General features: G+C 41.8%; 1 protein-coding gene across 1 annotated transcript in view; it reads left to right on the top strand.

Annotated features, from left to right (window-relative positions):
• Nucleotides 1-23,831, top strand: part of SLC1A7 (solute carrier family 1 member 7) — a 48,812-nt gene that overhangs the window by 5,781 nt on the left and 19,200 nt on the right. Inside the window, exons 3-5 of the mRNA XM_071435632.1 lie at nt 9,364-9,579; nt 20,568-20,610; nt 21,392-21,611. Of these exons, the coding sequence (XP_071291733.1) occupies nt 9,364-9,579; nt 20,568-20,610; nt 21,392-21,611 (479 nt within the window). The remainder of the gene's footprint in view (nt 1-9,363; nt 9,580-20,567; nt 20,611-21,391; nt 21,612-23,831) is intronic.

Raw genomic sequence — 23,831 nt, 5'->3', positions numbered from 1 at the left:
GCAGGGAACTCACGCTGGCATTTTCCACAGAGCAGAAATGCAGCTCTCCCGTTCTGCTCACAAGGCAGAGGTGCCTGCAGGGGAGGAGCAGATCTGGCTCCCAGCGCTGCATTGCTGCCGGCAGGCAGGGCCACCGCATGTACCCGAGACAGCTGCAGAATGCGTGTGCTGCAGACCCCGAGGAAGGCTGCAGAAGAGGCAGGGCTTGCAGCCCTGGATCTTTTTCAAGTTAATTCCAGAAGCCCACACATTCTTTCTCTCCTGTATATGTGAAGTTCCACAGCCCTTTCAGGAACATGACCCTCTCAGAATGAACATGTTATTTATTAGTAAGGGCTCTCACACAGTGTTTGACTGCACAAGCCTTGGTTGTTCAGAAAAGCAGGCTAAAGCCAGAGTTACACAGATTGGCACCAGCTGAACATACCGAGTTCTCTTTGATCTATACATCTACCTATACATGTAATAGAAAGTTGCATCCTTTATTCCAGCACCTCCTTGTTTATATGATTAAGCTTTTATCTGGAAAGAGATACAGAGCCAAGTTTTCTAAGAGTTTGATTAGCAGTCAGCAGTGAGAGTGGGAAAAGAATTGTCAGGTCAGATTTAAACTGTTCAGCTGTTGTAACAGCCTGGTTATATTCCCTTTGGAAAAAACAGTTTCGTTTTCTGAGCTTAGGAAGATTATTACATTTTGTATTTATTTACCACCAACCATTTTCTAGATGTTTAAGAAATATTGAGTAGCAGAGATTTGATCCTTTCCCGTGAGCAGATCCTGTTAAAGAAATATTATTCCCTTTATAGTCAAAAGAAAAGAAATTATTTGACCTGTATTACTTAAATTACAGAGCTTGTTCCTCTGAGTATGTTGTGCCTGGTACAAACCAGTGTATGCTAATAAAATTTCATATGTATTTGAAGGCCTATTTGGGTGTAGTAATAAATATTAGTTACTATTGTGGTTTTGTTGAATAATTAAATACAATATTCTAAATATAGTACTGTCTTTCTTTAAAGGGATTCCTGTCCATAATGCCATCAGTTCTGGTAATCCTTCATCCTTCTGCTCACATTCCTGAGTTGGTGATTCTTACTCATGCTCTTAAAGCCCAGTATTTAATTAGAAACTTCTCTTTTTAGTACCCTTTTCCCATATTTTTCCCCAGCTCTCTGACTGGGGAACACGCTGGCATTTGAACATCTGACCAATGACAAGTATTGCTCATTGTGTTTTAAAGGAATTCTGACATTATTTGGCTGTATGGGGCCATACCAAACTGACCACTGGCCTGGGTAGGTTGTGTTGGGCACTATTTGTTTGCTCTCAGCTGTAGATGAAACTGGCAATAAACCTCACACTGGAGATTGTTCATCTGTTTTCCTACTCAAGATCACCATTTGTTAGGGATGAAAAGTTTGACCCAAATTCTCCAAGACCTGTACTGCAATTGGCAATTTAAACCTTTACTGTGAATATAAACCACTGTCTGATAAAATTAGTATAATATCCATTCAGAAGGAAAACAGATGTCTAAAAGGCTATGATTTTTTTTTCTGGTTATGGTTCTATTTAAATAAAGAGGATAGCCAAAATTAATCAACTCAGTAATACTGGTTTTACATGAATGACAATTTGTGCAGTACTGTTTCTTCTAATACACCCCTGGTACTATGAGGTATTTTCCATGCCTTGACACATAATTTACCTGAAGACCAAAAGGAAAAGGGTGGATAACAGAAGGTTCTATTCAGTCTGGGCTTGGTCTCTTCTGCTATGTATGTGTTAAACTATTCCCCTTAATACCAGCTGTTCTGTTCTTATCCCTGTGCTGCTGCCAGACTGGGGTGTATTTATAAGACAAGTAGATGTGGCACCTGGGGACATGGTTTGAGGGACTTGGCAGTGCTGGGGGAAGGAACAGTTGGGGTTAAAGATCTTAGAGGCATTTTCCAAACTAAAAAATTCTATGGTTCTATAATCGAGTGCAACCAAATTTATGTAGTGTATTATCTAGTGAGGTGCTGAGGAGCAGCTGCAAAGTGCTGCCTCTGGGTCTCTGAAGAGCCTGCTCAGAAAAATGTTCCATGAAGTACCAAGGCAGAAGCATTTTCCATAGAATGAAATTGCTTGGGAACACAGGGCTTGTTTTCTTCACGTTATTGGCCTGTGGACTCTTCCCCCTGCTTCACCTCTGTTGGCTCAGGGGAACAGCCCTTCCCCAAGAGGGGAGGGTGAACCTTCTGTGGGGTGTGTATGGGGAAATCTGAATGACAACATAAAGTGCTGAGAGTCCCATTTCTGCACTGCCTGTCACATGTAACACTGTAATGTGAATAATAAAAGTGTATTTCACCCCAGTGAGAACAAGATGTTTGTTAGCTCTTTCCTAGGATATAACATCTTAAGTCTTGATTGTGGAGAGAGTCAGTGTAGAGAAGTGAGTTTTAAGGAGATGACTAGACGGAATAACTATATTTACTTTTAGACTTAAAAGCAAAACTACTTGGATGAAACTGAAAGATAAGGATTACCCAAGGGTAAGAAGAAGCAGTCAGAAAGCATCTCACTTGACACCATTATACTATTTTAAATTCTCCATATTGCTATTATATTACAGAATTGGTGTCAGATTACCCCAAAAGTCATCATTTGAGATGGCTTCCGCTTGTAGAGGAAAGTTTTAATCCCTCCTCCATGCCTGAGACATCTTCAGAAGTTTCTCCACACTATCATCTGGAACATTTTCAATGCTATTAACTATGTTTAGAAATGTTAAGTCTAATGCTCAGATCCCATACTGTTTTCTAGTGTTTTCTTTTGTTTGTGCAACCCAGAGGTCCAGACTGTTTCAGTGAAAAATGACATGTTACAATTACACATCATAATGACAAAATTGGACCAACCCAGTAGAAATTATTTAGGGAGTGTCAGTAGGGATCTAATGACGTGCAAGAGGAGTCTGTGGTGACAGAGTGAATGGGTGTGGAAAGCACTGAAGTGATTACAAATGGGGTATGAACTGTTTGCGACCTGACAGAATTTTTCTGTAGTCCTCTGAGAGCTCTAAAATACTTAGTGTCTCACAAAGGAATGGGAATGACATGTGGAGCTTGAGGGGCTGGCTGGATTCCCTCTGTTTTCTTAGACAAAAAACAGTTGAATAAATCTGACATTTGTTTATAATCCAAATTTGTGTTTCAAATCCTTTTGCTTTTTGCTTAATCTAAAAATGCTTGAAAGAACCGAGAGAAGAAAAAAAAAAGTATTAATAAGATTCTTGGCTCCTTCCACCATGTGAAGCTGCACATCCATATTTAATGGATAATTTGGGTTTGATTGCATCCTGACCTTTGAATTTAGGAAACACTTTTTTTTTAAATCAGAACAGCTGAAATCAACAAGCCAACCTGAATTCTGCATGAGCTACACTGCAATGCCCTTTGTCAGTCAGTGAGCAAAGGCTGCTGTTCATCCTCTCCAGAACTCACAGATGTATCACAGTAACCTCACATATGCAGGTGACAGAACAGCCACTGGACATCAGCCTTCACTGTGTGCTGTACAAAGTCCTGCCTTGTTTATATTAGTCCAGAAAAGCAGATTTCCTATTGCACAAGAAATAGAAAATAAAATGCATCATGTGAATTCCTGGCAGGATTTTTGCTGTGTATGTCAATTTGTCATTAAGAGTTCCAAGTGTTAGATTATAAAGGAGATATCAACATTTTGGGTAAAAAATAAAAATCTTACTATTTCATAAAGCAATAGAAACCAAATCTCAAAATTATGCATGTTATGATGCATTAGAAATGTAGACTGGTTTCTTTCCTAGCAGCCTAGCTGTAAAATTAAACATAATCACTGCAAACAGTGTATTGATCCTCTGACATGTTTTTGTTGCTTGAAGATCAAGAGCCAGATTTTCCATCATGCCTGACACCTTTGGGCTCCCCCTGTGTTTAGTAAAATATTTATATACTGGGCCTCTGAAAAGTGAATGCACATTTCAAGCACTATTTACAGCTGATAATCCAACCCTACAGAAACTGCTGCAGTAGTCCTGTTTGTACTACAGCTTCCACTTTCTGCAGTTGGGGTTTTTTTTTGAGCTTAGACACAATTTCATTTATATCAAGATGTCTAAACTTTTAAAAAGCTGTTTTCTATTACTGGATTTGCACAGGAGATGAACCTTAGTAGCCCCTTTAAGAGGGTTCCAGACTTGTCAACTCCTTTGAAAATCAGGTTGTAATACTATGAAATCTTTAATAATACAAGACATTGGGGGTCATTGCACTGGCCACAGTGACTCAGACAGTCTCTTGGTTGTGCTCAGATCCCCAGAAGGCTGCAGCACACCACAGTGTGCAAAACTCCTGTGACACATCTGTGTCAGGAAGGGCAGGGCCTGGGCAGGGTGAAGCAGACAGGGCTGGGCTGTGATCTTCCCACCACTACCACTGCCCTGGCTCTACTGCAGCCATGGCAGGGTCTTGCTCTGTGGGTGGTTTTCATATTAGAAGAAAGCAAAAGGATATCCTAAAAAGAAAAAGTCGTTCTGATCCCTCTTTCTCACTGCTGAATAATTTTAACTACACTAGAGACTAAGAGCAAATCAAGCATTAAACTGTAAAAAGAGCCAGAGAAAGTTTCTTATCTCTTTCTGTCATCAATGAAGAGTTGTATTTTCTCTGTTGCAAACATTCCTCTGAAAATGGTGCCTCCATGGAAGTGAAGCAGCCTTTTCTGAAAGCACAGATAAGGAAAAGTGTGATGGTTCACTGCAATACAGAGATCACTTCAGGCAGGTTTTCTTTTCACTGTAAGTGGTTTGTCTTCATTTAAAAGTGCCTTAATTTCTCTGTTTCTGAGTCTATAAAATGGAGACCCTGCCCTCCTGCATTAGGGGGGGTTCCACTGGTGAAGCATTTTGGGATGATTAAATGCACATTATTATCATGTTGAGACTTGGAGTCTCTGACCTTGACAAAAAGGTGAGCGACAGCCTGCATGATCAAGCAGCATTAGTGAAGGCAGCACTTCCCTTTCATGATGCCCAACTGCAATATAATCATCTCTAATGTAGCTGCTGCAGGCACTTCCCAGCCTCACTGGCACAACTTGCTCAGGAAGGTCTTTTCCACAGCATGCAATTACAAAATGAGAATGGGAGGGAGGGAACGGGATGAATGAAAACAAACATCATTCTAGGAACAACTGCTGGTGGTTAATACTTGACCATTACTTCTTGACAGGATTAATGTCCTTCTAATCACACTAATCCCTTCTGATAACTTTATCCATAATCCATCTATTTCAAAGCAACATCCAGATGGCTTCTGGTGGAGAGGAAGACAAAATATACATGCAGAATGGGGTCTTAGCAGCAGCTTCTTGTATTTTCCCTTTTTGGGGATATAGGGTTTGATCTTGAGACAGGACAAAGAAATATGCTTTCATCAGACAGCAAGAGAAAAACCTAGAGAATTGCAGAGAAGATAGAAAGTTCTATTTTTGTTTGTAAATAAAATACCTGATGCTTATCTGTGACAGCCAGAACAAGCCTAGAGGTGCTCAAAAGGGTTTAGCTACTTGTTTGCATGGGACTAATTAGATTTCCAAGATATTGGAAAGAATTCCCTTCTTCTTTACGTCAAAAATTCTATTTTAGTCTTGGGGGTTTTACACGGATTTCCCTCAAAGCAGACATGAAACTTAGCACTTGGTTCTTTGGTTTGTACAATTACAAATACTTTAAACAATGTAGAAACTGACTTTACCTTATTAACTAGTGATACATAATTCCTAGAATGGAAGATGCCTTCCCCTTCCCTTTAGGCTCGGCAGGCTTTTTTCCATACAAGCTAAGTAATGGTGTCTGAACATTAAATTACAATTTTGTGGACTTTTTTCCCAAACTGATTAAAGGAGTGAGATGTACAGTAATTATTTAGAAAAGCTCCAGATTATTTTTTATTGTCTTATCCTGTTTTGTCCATTTGGCAATCATTAAAACACGCTATGGAAGAAGCTACACGTGAATCATACATGTGGAAGCTACTTAACTACACAACTTCTCAAATGATTTCAACCTATGAATCAAATATCTGCCCTGTTCTTCCAAGGCCAACCAGATCCTGAGGTTTGACAAGAATTGAAGGTACATTTTTTTCCATTCCAGTGTGTTCCATGAGTCTAGCAGTGGAAGCCATGAGAATAGCTTTGTTCTGGTTTGGAAGAATCTTGAGAAACTCTTCAGAAATTTTTATGCAGCCAAGAGTGTCTGATAAAAATTAGACTTTGAGGGAGGATCTGAGCATGATACAGTGATCTTAGTTTAAATTAGCTGGAAGCTTATTGTTCTCTAGGAAGTAAGAAAAGTACTTGCTCTTGTCATCCTGTGGCTACATTGTGTGAATGTTAGAACTCTAGAGGCCAACAGCAATAAATGTGATGGGACTGTGTATTACTTGCTTTGTACAATAACTGTATGATAACCTCTATGTCTCTTAATCTTTGTGTCATTTGTCCTATTCCTTCTGATATCAAAGACAAGTCAAACAAAAAATAGTGAATGAGTGATTACTGTCTTATTCTAGTTCCAGGCACTTCTTTCTGAAATGACTCTGAGCTATTGCCTAAAATGACCACTGTTACTCCCCAGCCTTTGGAGAACTGGTTCCATTGGTCCCTTCCTGAGCACTGCAGGCCATGGAGAACACAGGGTTGTGTCAGGGCCCAGACCTCTGTTTATGCTTCTGTCACATCCCAGTTACCCCACTGCACCTCCATAGTTAATTACTTTTGATGACTTTCTCATCACAGCATGAACTGAGCATGACTTTATCTGGTGACAGGATAATCTCATTACAGATGATGATCTTGTTAATGAATATCCCCAAGACAGAGCAATCTCATTATTAGCCCCCTCAGGATTTGCCACCTAGGAGCCAAGGTAAGATCAGATTCCAGCTGAACATCCTCCCAAATCCTAAGGCCCTGCATCTTGAGGCTGAGCTAACAACCCTAAACTCACCTGAACCACTGGGCATATTTAATTAGGATTTTTGTCCTAAGTACTTCTGGAAATGCTTCTCAGGTGAGCAATCAAGACAGAGTTCATCTCTTTGTTGTTCTGTAGAACCAACAGAGCCCAGAGGCATCAAGGACAACAGGAACAGTGGTGGCTCTCCACAGTGACAGTGGCTCCCCACAGTGACAGTGGCTCCAGGGCAGCACTGGGGAGGGAAGGAGAGGGAATTCTCTGTCCCCTTGGCAGTGCCCTCTCCCAGGAACTGCTCTGCCTGCAATTACAACTCTGCTGCTCAACACTCAGCCCTTCACACCTCTGATGTCACCTGCATAATGTATCTATAAAGAACCCTGAAAATTGTTACCATGAAAAACATCCAACTGGTTAAAAATCAACCTGATTCTCATTTTTCTTTTTTTTTTTTTTTTTTTTCCCCTGGGAATGTGGAGGTGGAACAGTGCTGTACTCTAGATATCTACTCTGTGCAGCAATGAGCTGTCAAACTGGCTCAATGGCCTGTGGAACCTCAGCCTGAGAGAAGAGTTCAGTCCTAAAAATCGAGTAACAACACAGGGGTTTTTTAACAGAAAACTGTCACATTAATTTGAGATAAATATATTTTACTGAATTGTTTTATTAAAAAAATGTTTTAGAATATTTACTCTTCTGGAGGACTCATCCAAGGGAAATGTCAAGGAACAAAGTAGCATTCCTACTACTGTATTTTCAATATGCAGTGCTGTGTTTGTACACAGTGCTTTGCAGACACATAGAAAGGTGGACTTTTTATCAAATCAAATGATAAATAAAAGCAAAGAACAATGATTACAAGAGTGAGAGTTGCTGAGATGCTCCTTTTCTAAATTATCCAAACTCCAGTGCACCCTTGCTCCTATAGTGTTAACAAAAGCCATGCTAGATGAGAGATTGGCAATGCAGAAAAGCAATACATTTTCTTAATTAATCTAGTGGATAGCTGGAACCTGAACACTAAATCCACCCATTTGATTTCATTAAATCTACTATAAAGGTTAAGCTGCACTTTAGCATTGGCTCTAGACAACCTCTCTCAGCAGTGTGAGGTCAAGGAGATCTCATTCAAGGAGGTGCAGCTTAGTAAATATTTATGAGAACAGGCCTGGTAAACAGGTCTGTTTTGATGAGAAAGCTGGACACACCAAATAATAAATGTGGTATTTTATTTCACCTGTACTTTTCCTGAGATGTATGCTTTGGAGAGTTCACAGAGAATTATCCAAAGGAAAATCTCAATTTAAAGCCCCAAACCACACTGCTGTCAGTGGAAAATCCAACCCCAGACTCAGATCACTTGGAAACTGCACCAGGGTCTATGTCAGAGCAACCTAAAGAAACCTCAGGGCCCAAAGAGAGCCCTGTCTCACCTGCCTGTACAAGAGGGTCAGTGGGAGCTGAATCTCATGGTGGGGAATCTCATTGTATGGCTTGGCACAGGCAGAGTGGACGAGCAAGAGGGGCACTGGTGATGCTCTGGCAGTGCTGGGCAGGGAGCTGAAGAGGAAAGATCCTGATGGGTGCCTTCCAACTCAGCATGTTCTGTGACTGTAGGGCTCTGTTATTCTCTGATTCCATGGAAAGGCTGAAGTGATCACAGCATGTTCTTTGCTCCCAACTGGGCAGCCACACTTCCCATGGAGGTGTTTCCCCTGGATCCCATCCACTGTCCCCATTTAGACTGAATTACAGACTGCTCCCAATGTGCTCCCTGGCAAAGCAAAAATATATTGAATTTACTTAGAAAGAAAAAAAGTTATTCTTTTTGCTAAAGAAGGGACTAGATGACAAAATTGTCCATTAGTGTTTTTCATTTCAAAACTGTGTCCCCACTTCACACAGGAAGGGCTGAGTGGGTTTGATTAGACTTTCTTCAAAGGTCCATTCAAACCTGAAATATTCTGTAAAATTCTGTGTAGAGTATGACACACAGAGTTTTAACAACTATTGCCATGGCTCCTGTGAACTGAGCCATCCCATGTGTAACTTGTGTAAAACTGTCCCTGGAATTTCAGGGTAGAGTGAGTAGGATTCAGTCCCCACATGTGCAGCCTGAGCTTGCAAGCTCCTTCCAGTAACCAGGATGTGAGGTGGCACTTGGAAAACATCCTTTCTGACACAGAGAGCACAGCTGTGGTGTTACTGGCAAGCTTACTGAGACACTGACACACAAATCAGCTGTCAGAGAAGCAGGCAGGATGGAATAATTCAGAAATTAGGCTTTCAGCTGCATTAATGCAATGCAAAATAACATTGATTTCAATACCATTTGTGCTGTGTTTTCTTCCCACAGCTTGATGTCTGGGCTGGCAGCCCTGGATGCCAAGACTTCCAGTCGCTTGGGAATCATAACTGTCACTTACTACCTGTGGACAACCTTTGTGGCTGTGGTTGTGGGAATAATTATGGTGTCCATTATCCACCCTGGTGGAGCAGCCCAGAAGGAGAGCACTGAGGAGGGTGGAAAGCCCATCATGAGCTCTGCAGATGCACTGCTGGACTTAATCCGGTAACGACATCCATTCTTTCTGCTTTCTGAAGGCAGCATTTGGTACAGAGCTGCAGGAGAAACTGGGGCCTGAGCCTCAGTTCTGAATCTAAGGATAAATATTTTGTTGAGACTGAGAAAAAAGTAAGTTACAGAAGATAATTTTCGAGTTATCAGAGGTTTATACTGGCTGTTTCTTGTAAAATTTAAATGAATGGCCACCAACCAACAACAATGGAGCAGGTCCTTTATACCCCACAGGACTCCATATAGCCTGTGCACCCCACCATCAAATCCATTATTAGGGTCAAGGGCCTATTAAAATTTAATGTTCATTTAAATAAGAGTCGATAGTTGCAACAGGCAAAACCTTAAATAAAGGGGTGAAACGCACTTTTTTCTGAAAATAATTCTTAAAAGCGCAGTTACAGCTGTTCATGCCAATTTGCAGATAAAGGACAGAATTAGAAAGACCACTGTTGGGTATTTTTTATTCTGCTTTGGGGCTTTTCCTTATTCATTTTATTTTGTTTGGCAAAAGACACACTTGTCCTTTTAGAGCAGCATTAGGGCACTGCTGGAATTTGATGGCCTTGCCTGAAATCCCTTTTTGTCCCAGTATTTCAGGTGCTAGTGGGATTAGTTTGTTGACTGAACATATTCTGTGCCTCAGATTTATTTTGCTCGTGCAGAAAGTTTTGCCTTTGTTTGGTAGCTCCTCAAGTTGCTGATCTCATACTACATAGGCCAAGGGCTTTCAGGCCAAGTGTGTATCTAGCACAGAGAATTCTCTTTGGAGTTCAACTTACTGAAATTAAAAATGGTTCACAGTTTGCCTTTCAAAAACCCAAATTCCTGACCCTGACAGCACACAAAGTACTTTAATTAAGACTTATTTGGACTTCAAATCATAAGGAACTGGGAAGAGAAGCTTACAAAAGACTCTTTTTTTCTCCTCCAAGTTGCATTTACCCAGGCCACCTGTATTTTATCAATGTCTTTGTGAGAATGGGCCAAATTATTTTAGTCATGGAGCAGCAGCAGAGAACAATCTCTTCTGTAGCTTTTCACAAAACCACCATCTTCATCTGCACTGGGTACCCATCTGTATCTCTCCAGTGACTTTGCCATGAGGGATGGATGCACAGTGGAATTCCATCTGTTTGTGACATGGATTGAGTCACATTATTCTGTTTCTGCTGCACAAAGGACTGTAATTCCTACACCAAGAGCAAGATACAGGAGCTTTGAATCCCTCACTATGACAGAGTAGCATAAGAAATAAAAGAGAGTCTAAGAAAAAGGTGACCTTAATGACTGTCTTCATAGTGGCAGTGTCAGGGAACCGTTCCTAGTGTGCTGAGCTGGTTCTCAGGCCTCAGTCAGAGACACTGAAAGGCACAGTGGGACACAGGGTGCAGATGGAACTTGCAGCTCTGCCTGGGAAGGTCTCCCTTACCACAGGTCCTCATTCCCTTTCTCACACCAGCCCAGCTGCCTTTAGAGGCTCAGAGTAAGCTTGTCATGGAGATGAGTTAGATGGAAAGTAATCTGGGTTTTCAAAATCAAAATTTACTATACTATTGTGTTTTCAAGAAAAGACCAAGACCTGAGTTACAAACTCATCTCTTCACCTCTGCCTGGCCACTCCCTGCACACCAGGGGTGTTACGGTGAGGTTTGGGAACACTTTATTCCTCTGAGCCTCGCTGCAGGTCAAAAAACATTTGCAAGTATCTTCTAGGATTTCTACAAAATGTTTGTTTTTCTACAAACATTTACCCAAGCAAATCATAATAGCATGTGTGCACATTTCAGGTATTCAAGTTTCCAAGCAGCCACGTGCTTCTAGTCTGCAAAACCTTAAATTCTTCACTTTGGTTTGGGCAGGTGTCAACAATGACAAGGTCAACAAGCCCCTCTCATTACCAAAGGTTAAAAGAGAGAATCCAGCTCAGTCTTTTTTGCTGTGCTCAGCATCAGCCACAGCTGTAATCTTTCTATCCTGAGAGCACCAATGGATGGTTTTTATTCCTCTGCTACAGAAATAACCACACTTGCTAAGTAAATAAATAAATAATAACAACAGAACTGTGGGGAATGGGCTTTCAGCCTAGGCAAACACTATGGGTGAAATTCTGGCTCTGCTGCAGTTGCAGTTGCAAGACTCAAATATCTGTGTGGAAGTCTGGATTAAATGTAATGATGTATCTGCTGGTTTGAGCTAGAAAAGCTGATCCTTCAGCTCAATGATAAATCACTTCCATTCACAGCTGGAAACCATCTTTTTCAGCCCAGATTGGCTTATCTTCTCAATTCATTAATTTCCTCTCCATTTATCAATTGCATATGTGCCCAGAAGTTTACACAGGAAACATCTGGTATTCTGCAAATGAAGAATGCTAAATGTTCAAGTGAAGAGATGATATATGTGACATTATTGTGGGGTTAATTTTAAAAGCATGAATCTTGGCATGGGGATACATGTATTCACCCTCATTGATTTCAGATTTGAAGCCACTTTGAAATGATATAAAACATTATTATTTCTTTTGATGTTATATATGACAATGTCTAGAGCTTTTGACAGGAAAGATGTTGCTAGAAATTGAATGTCTTGAATTTTTTTGTGAGATTTTTGCTTTTAGTAGTGGTTTTAATTAGAAATTAAAGAACATACTGAATCAGCAAAAAATGAAACCAAAAACTAGTGCAGACCCTTGTGGTTATCCTTAACACTTGCAACACTAATCAGTAATCATATTATTATTATTATTATTATTATTATTATTATTATTATTATTATTTTGAATTATTTTGTAGATGGTGTTTCCCCTGTATATTTGTCCATTATGTAGGGGGAAAAAAAACCAAAACTCCAAACAACAATGATTCAGAGAGGAGATAATAATTCTGAAATTGCTCTTAACCTCACATCAGCCAGGAAATACACAATCTCATCAACATCCTGAATTTCATGCCTCAAAAATTGCATCCACAGTTCAAACATTTTTTTTTGCCACTTTAAACAGCTGTACTTGAAAGATTTCCTTTCTAAAGAGAGTCCCAGGAGATTGGGGACCAGAATGTTCTGCTGCCTGTGGAAGATGCCCACGTCACCAGGTGGCTCCTGTGCAGGAGCCTCCCTCTCTCTATTGGTCTGGACTAAGGAGGCAGCTGTGACTCTGAAGCTGTGCAGGAGATGCTGCTCTCAAGGTGCTTCTGTCTTTAGCCACCACTTTATTGGTCCATTGAGACAGATGTACAAATCTGCCCTCATTTTATTCAAGGTTTCTGCTGCAAGCACTGCAAGGCCTATGAAAGTACATTTTCTTGCATTTAAAGCTCTATATAATTCTCAGGCTAAGGATCATGTTGTCTTTAAGCACCTGGTGCTTTATGAGTTTTTATAGATTTATTCTCATGATGTGCAATTCCTCTGTGAAGTAGGCAAGGACCATTTTCCTTCCTTACAGCTAGAGAACTAAAACACATGGAAAAGAAAGTACTTCACTGAGGATTGTTCAGAAAATTCTGTTGGCCAGAAGGAATATTCCCAGCTCATACAAGAGCGGGTAGGGTTCTTGTAGGATTGTGGCTTTTGAGCATCTCAATAGCAGTGAACCAACAAACATCTCTGCCTTCTTCTTCCTGTGGCAATTACTGAAATTAACTTTATACTTTGTCTGCAAAAATTACAGTGACATTTTAGTAGCCCTTTATGAGTTAAGAAATTAAGAAAAGCAATGTACAATCTTTTTAAAGTAATTCAGCTTTTGTGTATTTTATTCAAAAGGACAAAAAGGAACATACTTACAGGAATAGTGTTCCATTTAAAATACCAGGTTTACTTTTGTAGCATAATGACCTGACTAGGAGAAGAGAAATGCCTATAATTTGAGGACAAACATTTGCAAAACTCATTCTGTGAGCCAGAAGGACACTGGTGACATTAGCAGTTAATATTTCCACAACATCTGTTACCTTTGATTTAGAAGGGGAGATTCTGCTGCAGCTGAAATCGTGCCACCTGCATTTCCCACCAAGGGAAATAAAATCTGGCTTATGAAATAAAACAAACAAGCAAAGTCCCAGCCAAACTGGGTTCCCCCTCCTGTTTCATATCAGGCTGACTGCAGATTTGGGCACCAGCAGGTGCAGGGTTCATGCACATTGTTGGTTTTTCTCAAGTCCAACAAGACAGAGTGGCATCATAAACTTATTCAGCTCAAAAGCCCCAAATAAACCAATTCCGTGAAGGCAGACAGGATCAAATCACATCTTGACCCACGAAAAATAAATTTGTACATTTCTGAAGTTTACTGGAGGGAGAAATCAGAGCATTTTACCACTGAAAATTCGGGATTGCATCCAATTTAATAGCAGGTACCCAGAAAATCAATTTGGCTTAACCAAGAGAGGCTTTATTTTTATACCAGTAAGAGTTAGAAGAGGATATAAACACTGTAGAGGATTTATGTTTTCAGGGGAATCATGAGCACTCTTTAAAATCACTTCCCTTTTTTCAAGCTAAGGGCTATATTCTGTATTATTGAAATAGTGTTTCTTGAAAATAGGGCAGGAAAAACTCAGGGTCTGTTGTAGTGTGGATAAAGTCCAGGCTGTGCAGAATCAGGAATCTCACCTTTAGAAGTTTACAACTGAAGACTGAATTGTATGTAGACACAGTAATATATTTCAGAGTGCATTAAATGATCCAGCTTTAAACTATGAAAGAACTTTTGAAAATAAGTATGCTGTACATGAAGGTATCTTTTGCCAAAAGCTACTGTGTACTATGATAGAAATATTTATCTGTCTCCTATGGCAAAGCACCACTTTTTCCTCTTTTCAGAATGCCAGGTTGTTTTCATCTCACAAAACCAGCCTTATGCCAGAAATGTTCTGCCCTGGGACCAGGCCTTTGCTTCTGGGTAATTTCTAAGAGTTTGATCTCCACAGGAGCCCCAACCTTAAATATCTACAAAGAACTCTCAACCCTCTGACTGTGTGGTCTCTACTTGGCACACCATGAATCCAACATGGAATAAAGATAATTCCATGATGAAAACCACCCTGAGGAGATGGACTATGAAGCAAATTCTTCTCTCTGGTCAGGAGGCTTTAGTCACAGAGGGTGAGGTGCACAGGGACCAGGAATTAAAAGTGCACTAGGAAAGCTTTGACCTTGCAGTGGAATTTGTTGTCCATCCTCCTGACAACTGGTCTGGACTCTTCCAGTGCCAACACACACTTTTCATGGAATAACTTGCCTTGCTGGAACCACAGTGGAAACACATCGGGCCTGTTGTGTTCCCTTTGATACAATTCAGCCTTTTAGAGATGCCTAAAGCTGTGATGTACTTGTGCTTCCACTTTCAGAGAGGCACAGCCCTGCTGGGGCTTTGTCAGGACCTTTTCTTTCAGAGGAAGCAGGGTAAGAAAGTTCAGATCCCTTCCTGGAACTGAAATGCCATGCAGCCCTCAGGACAGATAAAAAGTCCACATTTGACAAAATGATTCCACAATATGAGTTCTGCTCTGATCTTTGAAAAAAACCCAAAACAAAGCAAGACAAAGTAACTTAAACCCAATTAGTGATTTTTGCATTCTGTAAGTACTTTTTATCCCAATAATGAGGATTTTAGTGCCTCATTAATTCTGCAAAAGCAGCTTCTTTGGTCCTTTTAGCAGGAGGTAGTATGACTGATAAGGATAAATTAGATGAGGCACCAGAGATGACTACTGATGTACAAGATGGTTTCTCACGTGGCCTCTGCTATAGGTTGGGGTTTTTGTATTTCTGGATTAAATTTTGCCCTTGCTTTCAGCAGTGCAAACCCTGCTGGAGCCCCTGACACCCGCAGGAAGGTATCAGATGTGTGAGGAAGGACAGGACTTGTGGCTCATGTGTAACAGTAGTGAGGAGTCCACACAGCTGATGATGAATTCATGCAGAGGACATAAAAAGTAAACAAATTCTTGAGATTAAGGTAATGTCCCTGAGAATGACCTCAGCCTATAGTAAATAGGAGCTACAGTGATGTTTGTTCTTGGAAAAATGTAGAAACTTCACAGTTCTCATGTCAAGCCATTCAGGCTCCAGTTTTGCTGTCTGTACCCTTGCTGTATATAGTGACAGGGTAAGGTTTCACACACATCAATATTAGAATACTGTCAAATTTCCAGCCTTAAAACAACGTTCTTGCAGGCTCAGCTACGCTTGCTCAAATTTGAGAGCAGAGCATCCAAAGCTGCTTTCTGCCTAGTGCAAATATAGGCCAATAAATATTATGAGGACACACATGCAGCAAAACCCCAGTCTGGTGGCTTTAATTCCACAGCGTGGGAGACTGCAGCCAGACTGTCTGGTGTGGCAGGGATTAGGGGCTGATAACATCCAAGTCTGAGAGCAAAACCAGATTGGGGCTGCAGAGCACAAAGTGCCAGAGGGAAGGGGTGCTCTGAGTCAAGGAAACATCTGCCATACCTGTGGCAGTCCTGTGCTACAGCCACTGGCCTCATTTCTGACTGAAAGGATCTGCAAAAGCTGAGTGCTCTGAGTTAATGACGCCATGGTCTGGACCCAGGGCGAGTATTTCAGATATTCAGTAGCATTGCTGGAACCAGAAACTGGCCTGTTATTTCTAACAGGAGTCACCCAGGAGGTGTGAAGGAGCTGTCCCAGTGGCTGCAGGCTCATGTTCTCTGGACAGTTCAGTTAACAGAGTCACAGTGACACAGTTTAACTGTGCTGCTCCCTGTGCCACTGCTGTGGTTCTGAGCCAACCACCCCCTAAAGAGACAAGAGAGCTCCCACATCCTGGGGGCAGTGCTGAAGAATGGCTTCCTGACACTATTCCCAAAGCAGCTGAAATTAGGGGAGCAAAATCAATCAACTCTGTACATTCATAGTCAGTTGCTGGGAGGCCATGGAGAAGGGAAGAGAACCTTCCACTTTTGGCAAGATGCTAAATCATCCTGTGCTAAATGGGACCCTCAGAGCTGCTGCTCAGACCAGGTGCTGCCTGCACTTGATACAAGTCTTTAGGATTTCCTCAAAATCCACGACTGGATACCAAAGTGCATGTACATACACATTCCTAATTCATCTGAATCCTCTCATCCCATGCAGAATTAGGGAAGGGCTCCAAAATTTGCCTGTAGATCACAGCAGCCTGTGCAGCACAGCAGCTGCAGGCAGAGATGGTGATTCGTGGGTCACTTGTGCGTGTGTGCTGCTGTCACAGCAAATGCAGGCCAGGCCTGCTGTGCCAGCTGGGCTCAGCAGCTCAGCTCTGCAGAAGGTTCACTGAGCTGATATTGGAGTTTCATGCACATTCACCCTTTTAGCCTCAGCTGAATACTCCTGCTCTATCTGGCAGAGTTCCTGAGGCAGAAGATGCTCTGGGAAATGTTATTCCTCAGGGCAGGCAGTATTTAGCTGTTAATTTTTTATGTAACCAGAAAGCCTATGTCTTCAGTTTCTGTTTTACAACAATATCCTTGTCTCAGACCTAAATTTATCTATGGTTTAAACCAGACTCAGTCACTGTTATGCAGTAGGTTTCATTCCCTACTCTTATGTGAAATTATTTCTGCTAGGAATGCTGAGCTGAGCCACTGAGGTTAGACAATGTTGCTTGTGCTAAAGAAATGAACCCCAGATCACTACTATTTTGTGACCTGTGTCTTGTAGGCAATCTGCAAGCAATGCTGCAACTTCAGAAGTATTTTATCTGCTTGGCTTTCTTAACTGAACAAACACAAGAGTATTTATAGGTGTTGACAGCAATGATGAGCTCAGTTTGAATCACTCCTTCCCAAGTGCTGGCAGTGTCTTTAATTCAGGGTACATCAGTGAAAAACACAGTGCCTGAGTAGAGACACAGCCTGACTTTATGATGTGGGGGCCTGATCCATGTGGGTACATGTGGATCTCATCCAGAGCTGCACAGAGATCTGCAGGTGCCAATCTGGTGTCAGGCTGGGTGCTTGAACAGAGCAGGCAGAGCTGGGCAGGCTACAGCACTCTGCCATTCCCTGTGCTGTATGCTGGGTCAATGCCCCTGTGTGGATTCTGAGCCAGCCTGAAGCTCCCACTCTGCAGCATCCCCCAGCACTCAGGTCTGGTGGGCAGGATCCCACAGGGGGCCTGTCCCAAGGACCTTGTGAGGATCCAGCCAGCCTCCCCATCCCAGTTCCACACTAAAATGTCAAATCCTCCATATCACTCTCCCTTCAGTCTCCTGTTCTGAGCCATTCCCAGGGGATCTTTGCTAAACATCCAGCTCATGGCTGGCAGTATCAATGTGCAGCAAAACACACCCCTCAAGCAAGAAGTGTTTCTGAAGAGGCCTGACAGAACCAAGAAACCCTCCCAGTTACCTTCCATCTCTAGGTGGCAGTTCAATTCCTTCTTCTCATTTTTTGGTTTTAGTTTTAATAGGTCTCATTCACCAATTGCTCTCTTAAATGTTTTTGATTAACAAAACTTAATTTTGGCTAATACTGGATTTTCTCAATCCAAGTAAACCAGCTTAAAATAAAAATAAGCCGAGGCCCTGGCAAACACATTCAGGTCATCCTTTCACCAGATAAATTGTGTAACTTTGGTAAGGCTAGTCTCAAAGACTGGATCACAGTGCATAATTTATTAAAAAATATTGGGAGAATTCCAGCATCTAGTATTAAGTGGGTAGTTGTAATTCCTGCAGGATAAAGAATGATAAAGAAACAAAATGCTTTAATCCTCTACAAATTTGTCTAACATTTAATCTAGCTACTAACCATATGATATTTCCTTTCTCAAGCAGTCTTAATTGTTCTTAATTCTACTAATTAGGACTAGGAGGGAGCAAGTGGAAATCATCAGCAATTCAATTGATGTTTCTGTGCAAAGCCACAGCTCGTACGTGAGGTACATATTCAGAGCTGTGCTGGAATCTCCGTGTGCATCTCTGCTTTCAGAATATTTCCCATTCACACAGCAGGGCAGAGCACAACCAACACCCTGAGCACCCCTGTAGCACCTTTCAGCCCAGCAAAACAAAGACCAGTTAATATTAATGAAGCCTTTAACAGTCTGGAAGCAGAATTCCCTTATGAGGCACAATGAAGCAGTAACCACCTTTGCTCTCCTGCGCTCCCCCTCCTGGAACATCCTCTCCATCTTGCCAGGCCCAGCTCCATCCAGCTGCTCCCCAGTTGCTTCCCCAGGGCTCAGGCAGAAGGTTGTGCCTGCACCTGACAGGGAAAGGATGCACAGCTGCCTCCTGTCTGTGTCTTGCTTTGGCTGCAAAGCATTTGACATCTGAACCAGAAAATCAGCAGCTCCATGGACAGTCTGCAGAGACAATCCAATGCCTTTATGAGACTCATCTGCTCTCAAGCAGCAGGCCAACAAGTTCCTCTCATGTTCAGTCTTCTGTTTCAATCATTAGGCAGTACTACTATCACCTAATTAAAATTTTTCTCCCACAGTTCTCCCTAAAAATGATAATCAATTACCTCTTTGTAGCAATTGCTCTCACTGATTGATGCTACTGATGCAGAATCTACCTCATACTTTTAAGTGTGACCATAATATCATGTTATGATTACTTAAAATAAAAAAAAAAAATGTGTTTTCTAAGCCAGTGCTGCGCACTGACTCCATTAGCAACAAGTATCTGCTGCTGCTGCAGAGAGGAAAGCAGCTCTGGAAAATGTCCCTGGTTCAGCATGCATTCAACTGTCTATGCACACAGCAATTCTCTTTGAAACTGAGAACAGGCTTTTCACATATATTTAAGGGTTAACCTGACTTGGGGTTTAAGCAGGACTTTGAATTAAAAGTCATTTTGTTGGAAAACTCAGGAGTTTCTCCTTGCATAAATTCAGGTATATGAAAGAAGATAATTGGGTCATAGACTGTCACTGTCTTCTGTCCCAAGGTTCAGAAGCTTAGGGTTGGAAATAAATTAGTCCTGAAAATGATCCTATTAGAATATCACACAAATCTTGGTTTCCAAATGCTGCATGGAAATGTATGACTTTTTTAGCTATTTTTCCCAATTATACTATGATTCCTCTTTGGAGCCTGCAGAGGGTGTGCTCTCCATTTCAAATAAGGATTGAATGTCTTTCTGTCTTTGCAGCTCAAACTGAAATTATAAATTAGCTCCATATATAATTGTGTGAAATGTTACAGAGTGAGATATACAGAAAGTCAAAAAAGGTGACAAAAAGAGTCCCTTTTGGAATTAAAAATCTATTGGTCTCCCTGCAGTCTCAGTGTTGGGTCATTGCCTTCCTCAGTAGCTCAGCTGTGAGCAAAGATGAAGCTGCTGACCTCATTCAGGTTCTTACTCTGAAGCCTCAGAACTGTATCTAAATAAAATTTAGCAGCGTACAGCTCTAATCTCAACTCTTTTAATCAGGAATGAGATCCTCTTTTTGAAAAGCAAACTGTTCTTGACCAAACCACTGCAAAGTCTACATCACTTGCAACTTTAGTGATGAAAATATATTGGGGTACTAGAGTTTATCAATTAGCACAGGAGCACTTAGAAGTGCCACAGTAGATTACAGCACCCAGGGGTCTCAGGAATACATCCCTGACTGTCCTGAACAGCTCATTATCTAAGCAGGGAAGGCAAAACATGGAATAAAAGAATATTCATCCCCCCCAGTCAGCAGATGGAGAAGGGAATCATAGCAATTCTGTCACCCCAGTTACATGGAGACTGTGGCAGAGCCAGAATCTGCAGCCAGAGCTCCTGGGTCTCCCCCCATTTGTTTGGAAGCAAGTCCCAAACCCTCAGTTCTGAGGAGCTGTCTCTCTGTTGGGCTGTGCTCAGCCAGGCACAGCTGTGTGGCACAGTGGGAGAGAGTGGCATCCTCTGCACCTGCCCAGCCCCTGCTCTCCAGGAGGGCAAAGAACTGATTCAGCATGGCAGACCCAACACACAGTAAAAAGAAGTTGGTTTCAGTTCCATAGAAATTATTCTTCTATTTGTTCATTTTTAGGAACATGTTCCCAGCCAATCTTGTTGAGGCCACATTCAAGCAGGTAAGTGGCTATATATCTTTTACTGATGAAAAACACGAGTCAGCATTATATGAAACATGTACCTTTGTAAAAGACAACCCAGGTATAGACATGGCATAGGACTGCAGACACTGTTAGTACCTTCAGCATTTAGGAATTAATGAGTCCCATTCCATTAGCCTCAGTAGCCATGGTATCTGAAGGCAAAACAGGGATAAAATGCTCTCTAGTGTGACTGGAGAATAGATATGCACTCCTATGCCAGTTCCACGTCCACCAGAGGAGAGCTGGAATTTATTTAAGAGCATCCTGCAACACCACACCAAAGAAGAACAGAATACTAGGTTCAATTAAAGCAACAAAATAATGTACTGCAGAAGAATCTAATTACTCAGGTTGGAATTTGGCAAGAAAAGCTCATCTAAAAGTTCTGAGGGAACAAGAGGCATGGCTGTACTTATTTCACCTGGGGGAAATTTAATGGAAGCCTCACAGAGAGAAGGGCACTCAGAACCTCCAGGAAGTCATTCCTGATTATGTCTTACAGGAAAGTTGCTCTGTCAGGAGGCAAACTGTTTGCTGCACCAAGGTCTGATTCTAGGAAACTCAGGTTGTGTTATGCTTTTCCAAAAATTCAACTGTTTTTACAGATTTTATCAGAGAAGGATAGGAGTGTTCATTCTCCTTTTCATGCCAGTGCCTTCAACATGCAGCATTGTTGAAACAGAGCACTTAGGAGGGCTCATGAGACTATTCATTCCTGTTGGGATATTGTAGTAAAACTCACTTTGTTTGCCCTCAGTACCGCACCAGGAGCATTCCCATCATCAAATCGAACAAAGCGCCGGCCGAGAGCAGCACGCGCCGCATCATCATCTACGGAGTGCAGGACGAGAACGGCTCCAACGTCCAGAACTTTGCCTTGGATATCACCCCCCCTCCTGAAGTGATTTACAAATCAGAGCCAGGAGCCAGTGATGGCATGAATGTACTGGGGATTGTGATATTCTCTGCCACCATGGGTAGGTTTCAGACATGTTTGGTTTGTAATAATCCAAGTGTCCATTCAAGAGAAAAGGATTGGGTTGGGTTGCTTGGTTTCTTGACTCAGCTTTTTTAGCTGTTTCTATCTAAACTTTTTGGAGAAAAGGCAAGACTGTTACAGAGCTGTACCCCCACCCTTTCAAAGACAAATTTTCAAAATGACTTTTGTTCCAAGGAGTTGGGTTTTCTGTGCATTCACTTACAATTTTTTTTTCTCAACTATTTTGAGCTTTTATTTATGACCCATCTTTTGCTGACTCTAAGACAACCTTGTACAGTGTGCTCAGAGGAGGTAGGAACTACCACCAGATCAGACTCATGGCCCCTCTACCAGTATGCCAACCCATATTGTTTTATGAGTTTTAAATCTGTAGATATTCCTTTTTTGATTGAAAGCTCTTGATTTTATTTTTGGTATCCTGCAATGAAAATAGTTCTATACCACCTACTAGCTCAGCTTGTAAGAGTAAGAGCTTCTGTGTGCCTTATTTATTTAGTTTAACTTGCTGGAGGAACTCATTGGTGCCATGTGTGTCATATTATGTTTGTGGATTTGAAAGAAGAAGTTTAAACAACCATTTCCTAGTTAACCATAAAGTTCTGATGACTTTTATAAGAAAATGCTGATCAAATTTTCCTTATGTAAATTTATTCTTGGAAGTTAATCTGGTCGGCAAAGGTAGTTCCATAAAACATCTTTGACTGTATTTATTATATTATGGTTCATAGCAGCACAAGGGGTCAAGATTCAAAGCTGGAATTAGTGGATTTGTCTCTGTTTTTTTAGCTTCTCCAGTGGGTGGTATTCCCTGTACAACCCTGCTGGAAGCTGGCTGTCTCCCAGTTTGTAGTATTTTATAGTCCATTTCCAAAGTACAACATCACCACAAACACTATTCCAGTCAAAACCTACCGGGTATGAATGAATTAATTACATCTACTTATTAAGACCAAGGGCAATTTTCTGCTTCTGAGAACAGAAGATCATTCATTGTCTGCCCAGAACTGAATGTACAACTTTCACCGAGCCCCTCAGTCCTGCTGGCCTGGGGCTCACAGGGCAGGAGCTGAGACTTGGCTTCTTCCTGGCTGATGGACACAAAACAGCACCAGGATTGTCACCCACAGCATGGCTGCTGGGTCACCTCTAGCTGTAGCAGCCAGGAACAAACCTGAGACACCAAACCCTCCACAATTATCATCACCAAGGACTACTTCATGCTTTTGTTTTGAACAAAGGATGTGTCAAGGCTGTCTTCAGCCTATTGCACCACCCCCCACCGTCCAAAATGGAAGCACTGAAACAGCTTAATGAAAGAGTGCTGTCTTCTGACCTAAAAGTTATGGCATGGATGATCTAACAGGCTTACAAACTCCTATCTTGAGAGCACTGCTCTTGTGAAATCCCTGGATAAGGCAGCTGAAAGCCTCCCTGCCTGCCTCAGCAGGGGATGGCCCTGGAAGCGGCGCTGCCTGAGACGTGGCTCGGAGCTGTGGGCTCCAAGGGACAGAGCCGGGCTCCTGCTCAAAGCAAGGGCACTGCACATGCAGAGCAAGCAGCAGCACACACCCCCCTGCCAGCCCCTGCCTCCCCAGGCAGCTCCCCTCAAAGGCAAACTCCCCTGGTGCAGCCAGTTTTTGAAATGTTTCCTTGAGCAGTTGACTCAATCACTTATAATCCTTTCAGGGAGGATAATTAACTGTAGGAAAATGTTGTCTATTTATATGCATTAATGGAAACTAACACTGTCTGGAGAATATATGGTTAGATGACGCATCCCAGAGCTGTATTCAGTTGCTTTCTGAGCAATGGGGGCACATACATGGGGTTTATTTGCTTTCTGCTTTACTGGTTAGTCTTCACAGCAATTTGGCCTTTCTCTCCATGAATCTTCATTTCCTTACCTCCCCCAAAACTGCAAAGCCTGACTGACTATAAAGGTTAATTATTATCATGTAGACCTAAAACTACTAAAAATATGACAGAGACTCCATTACTAACTCCCTATTACCAGAACAAACCTCAAAACCTGGCTTTGCCTCCCAAGTCCTCATTGGTGCTGCCTGGCTGTAGGCAGAGACAGATTCCTTCACTAGAAAATGTTTCTCAGTTTATGTTCCACGCATCACTCAGAGGAGGGAAATCCTGCACAGGGCTCTATGACTGATGGTTCAGGACACAGCCTTGCTACCAGGGG

Source organism: Agelaius tricolor, unplaced genomic scaffold (assembly GCF_023055355.1).
Source record: "Agelaius tricolor isolate 1412-34295 unplaced genomic scaffold, bAgeTri1.0.p SCAF_11, whole genome shotgun sequence".
In the NCBI taxonomy this organism is placed as follows: Eukaryota; Metazoa; Chordata; class Aves; order Passeriformes; family Icteridae; genus Agelaius; species Agelaius tricolor.
Note: the sequence above shows the minus strand (reverse complement) of the source record. Positions and strands in the feature narration are given on the sequence as shown.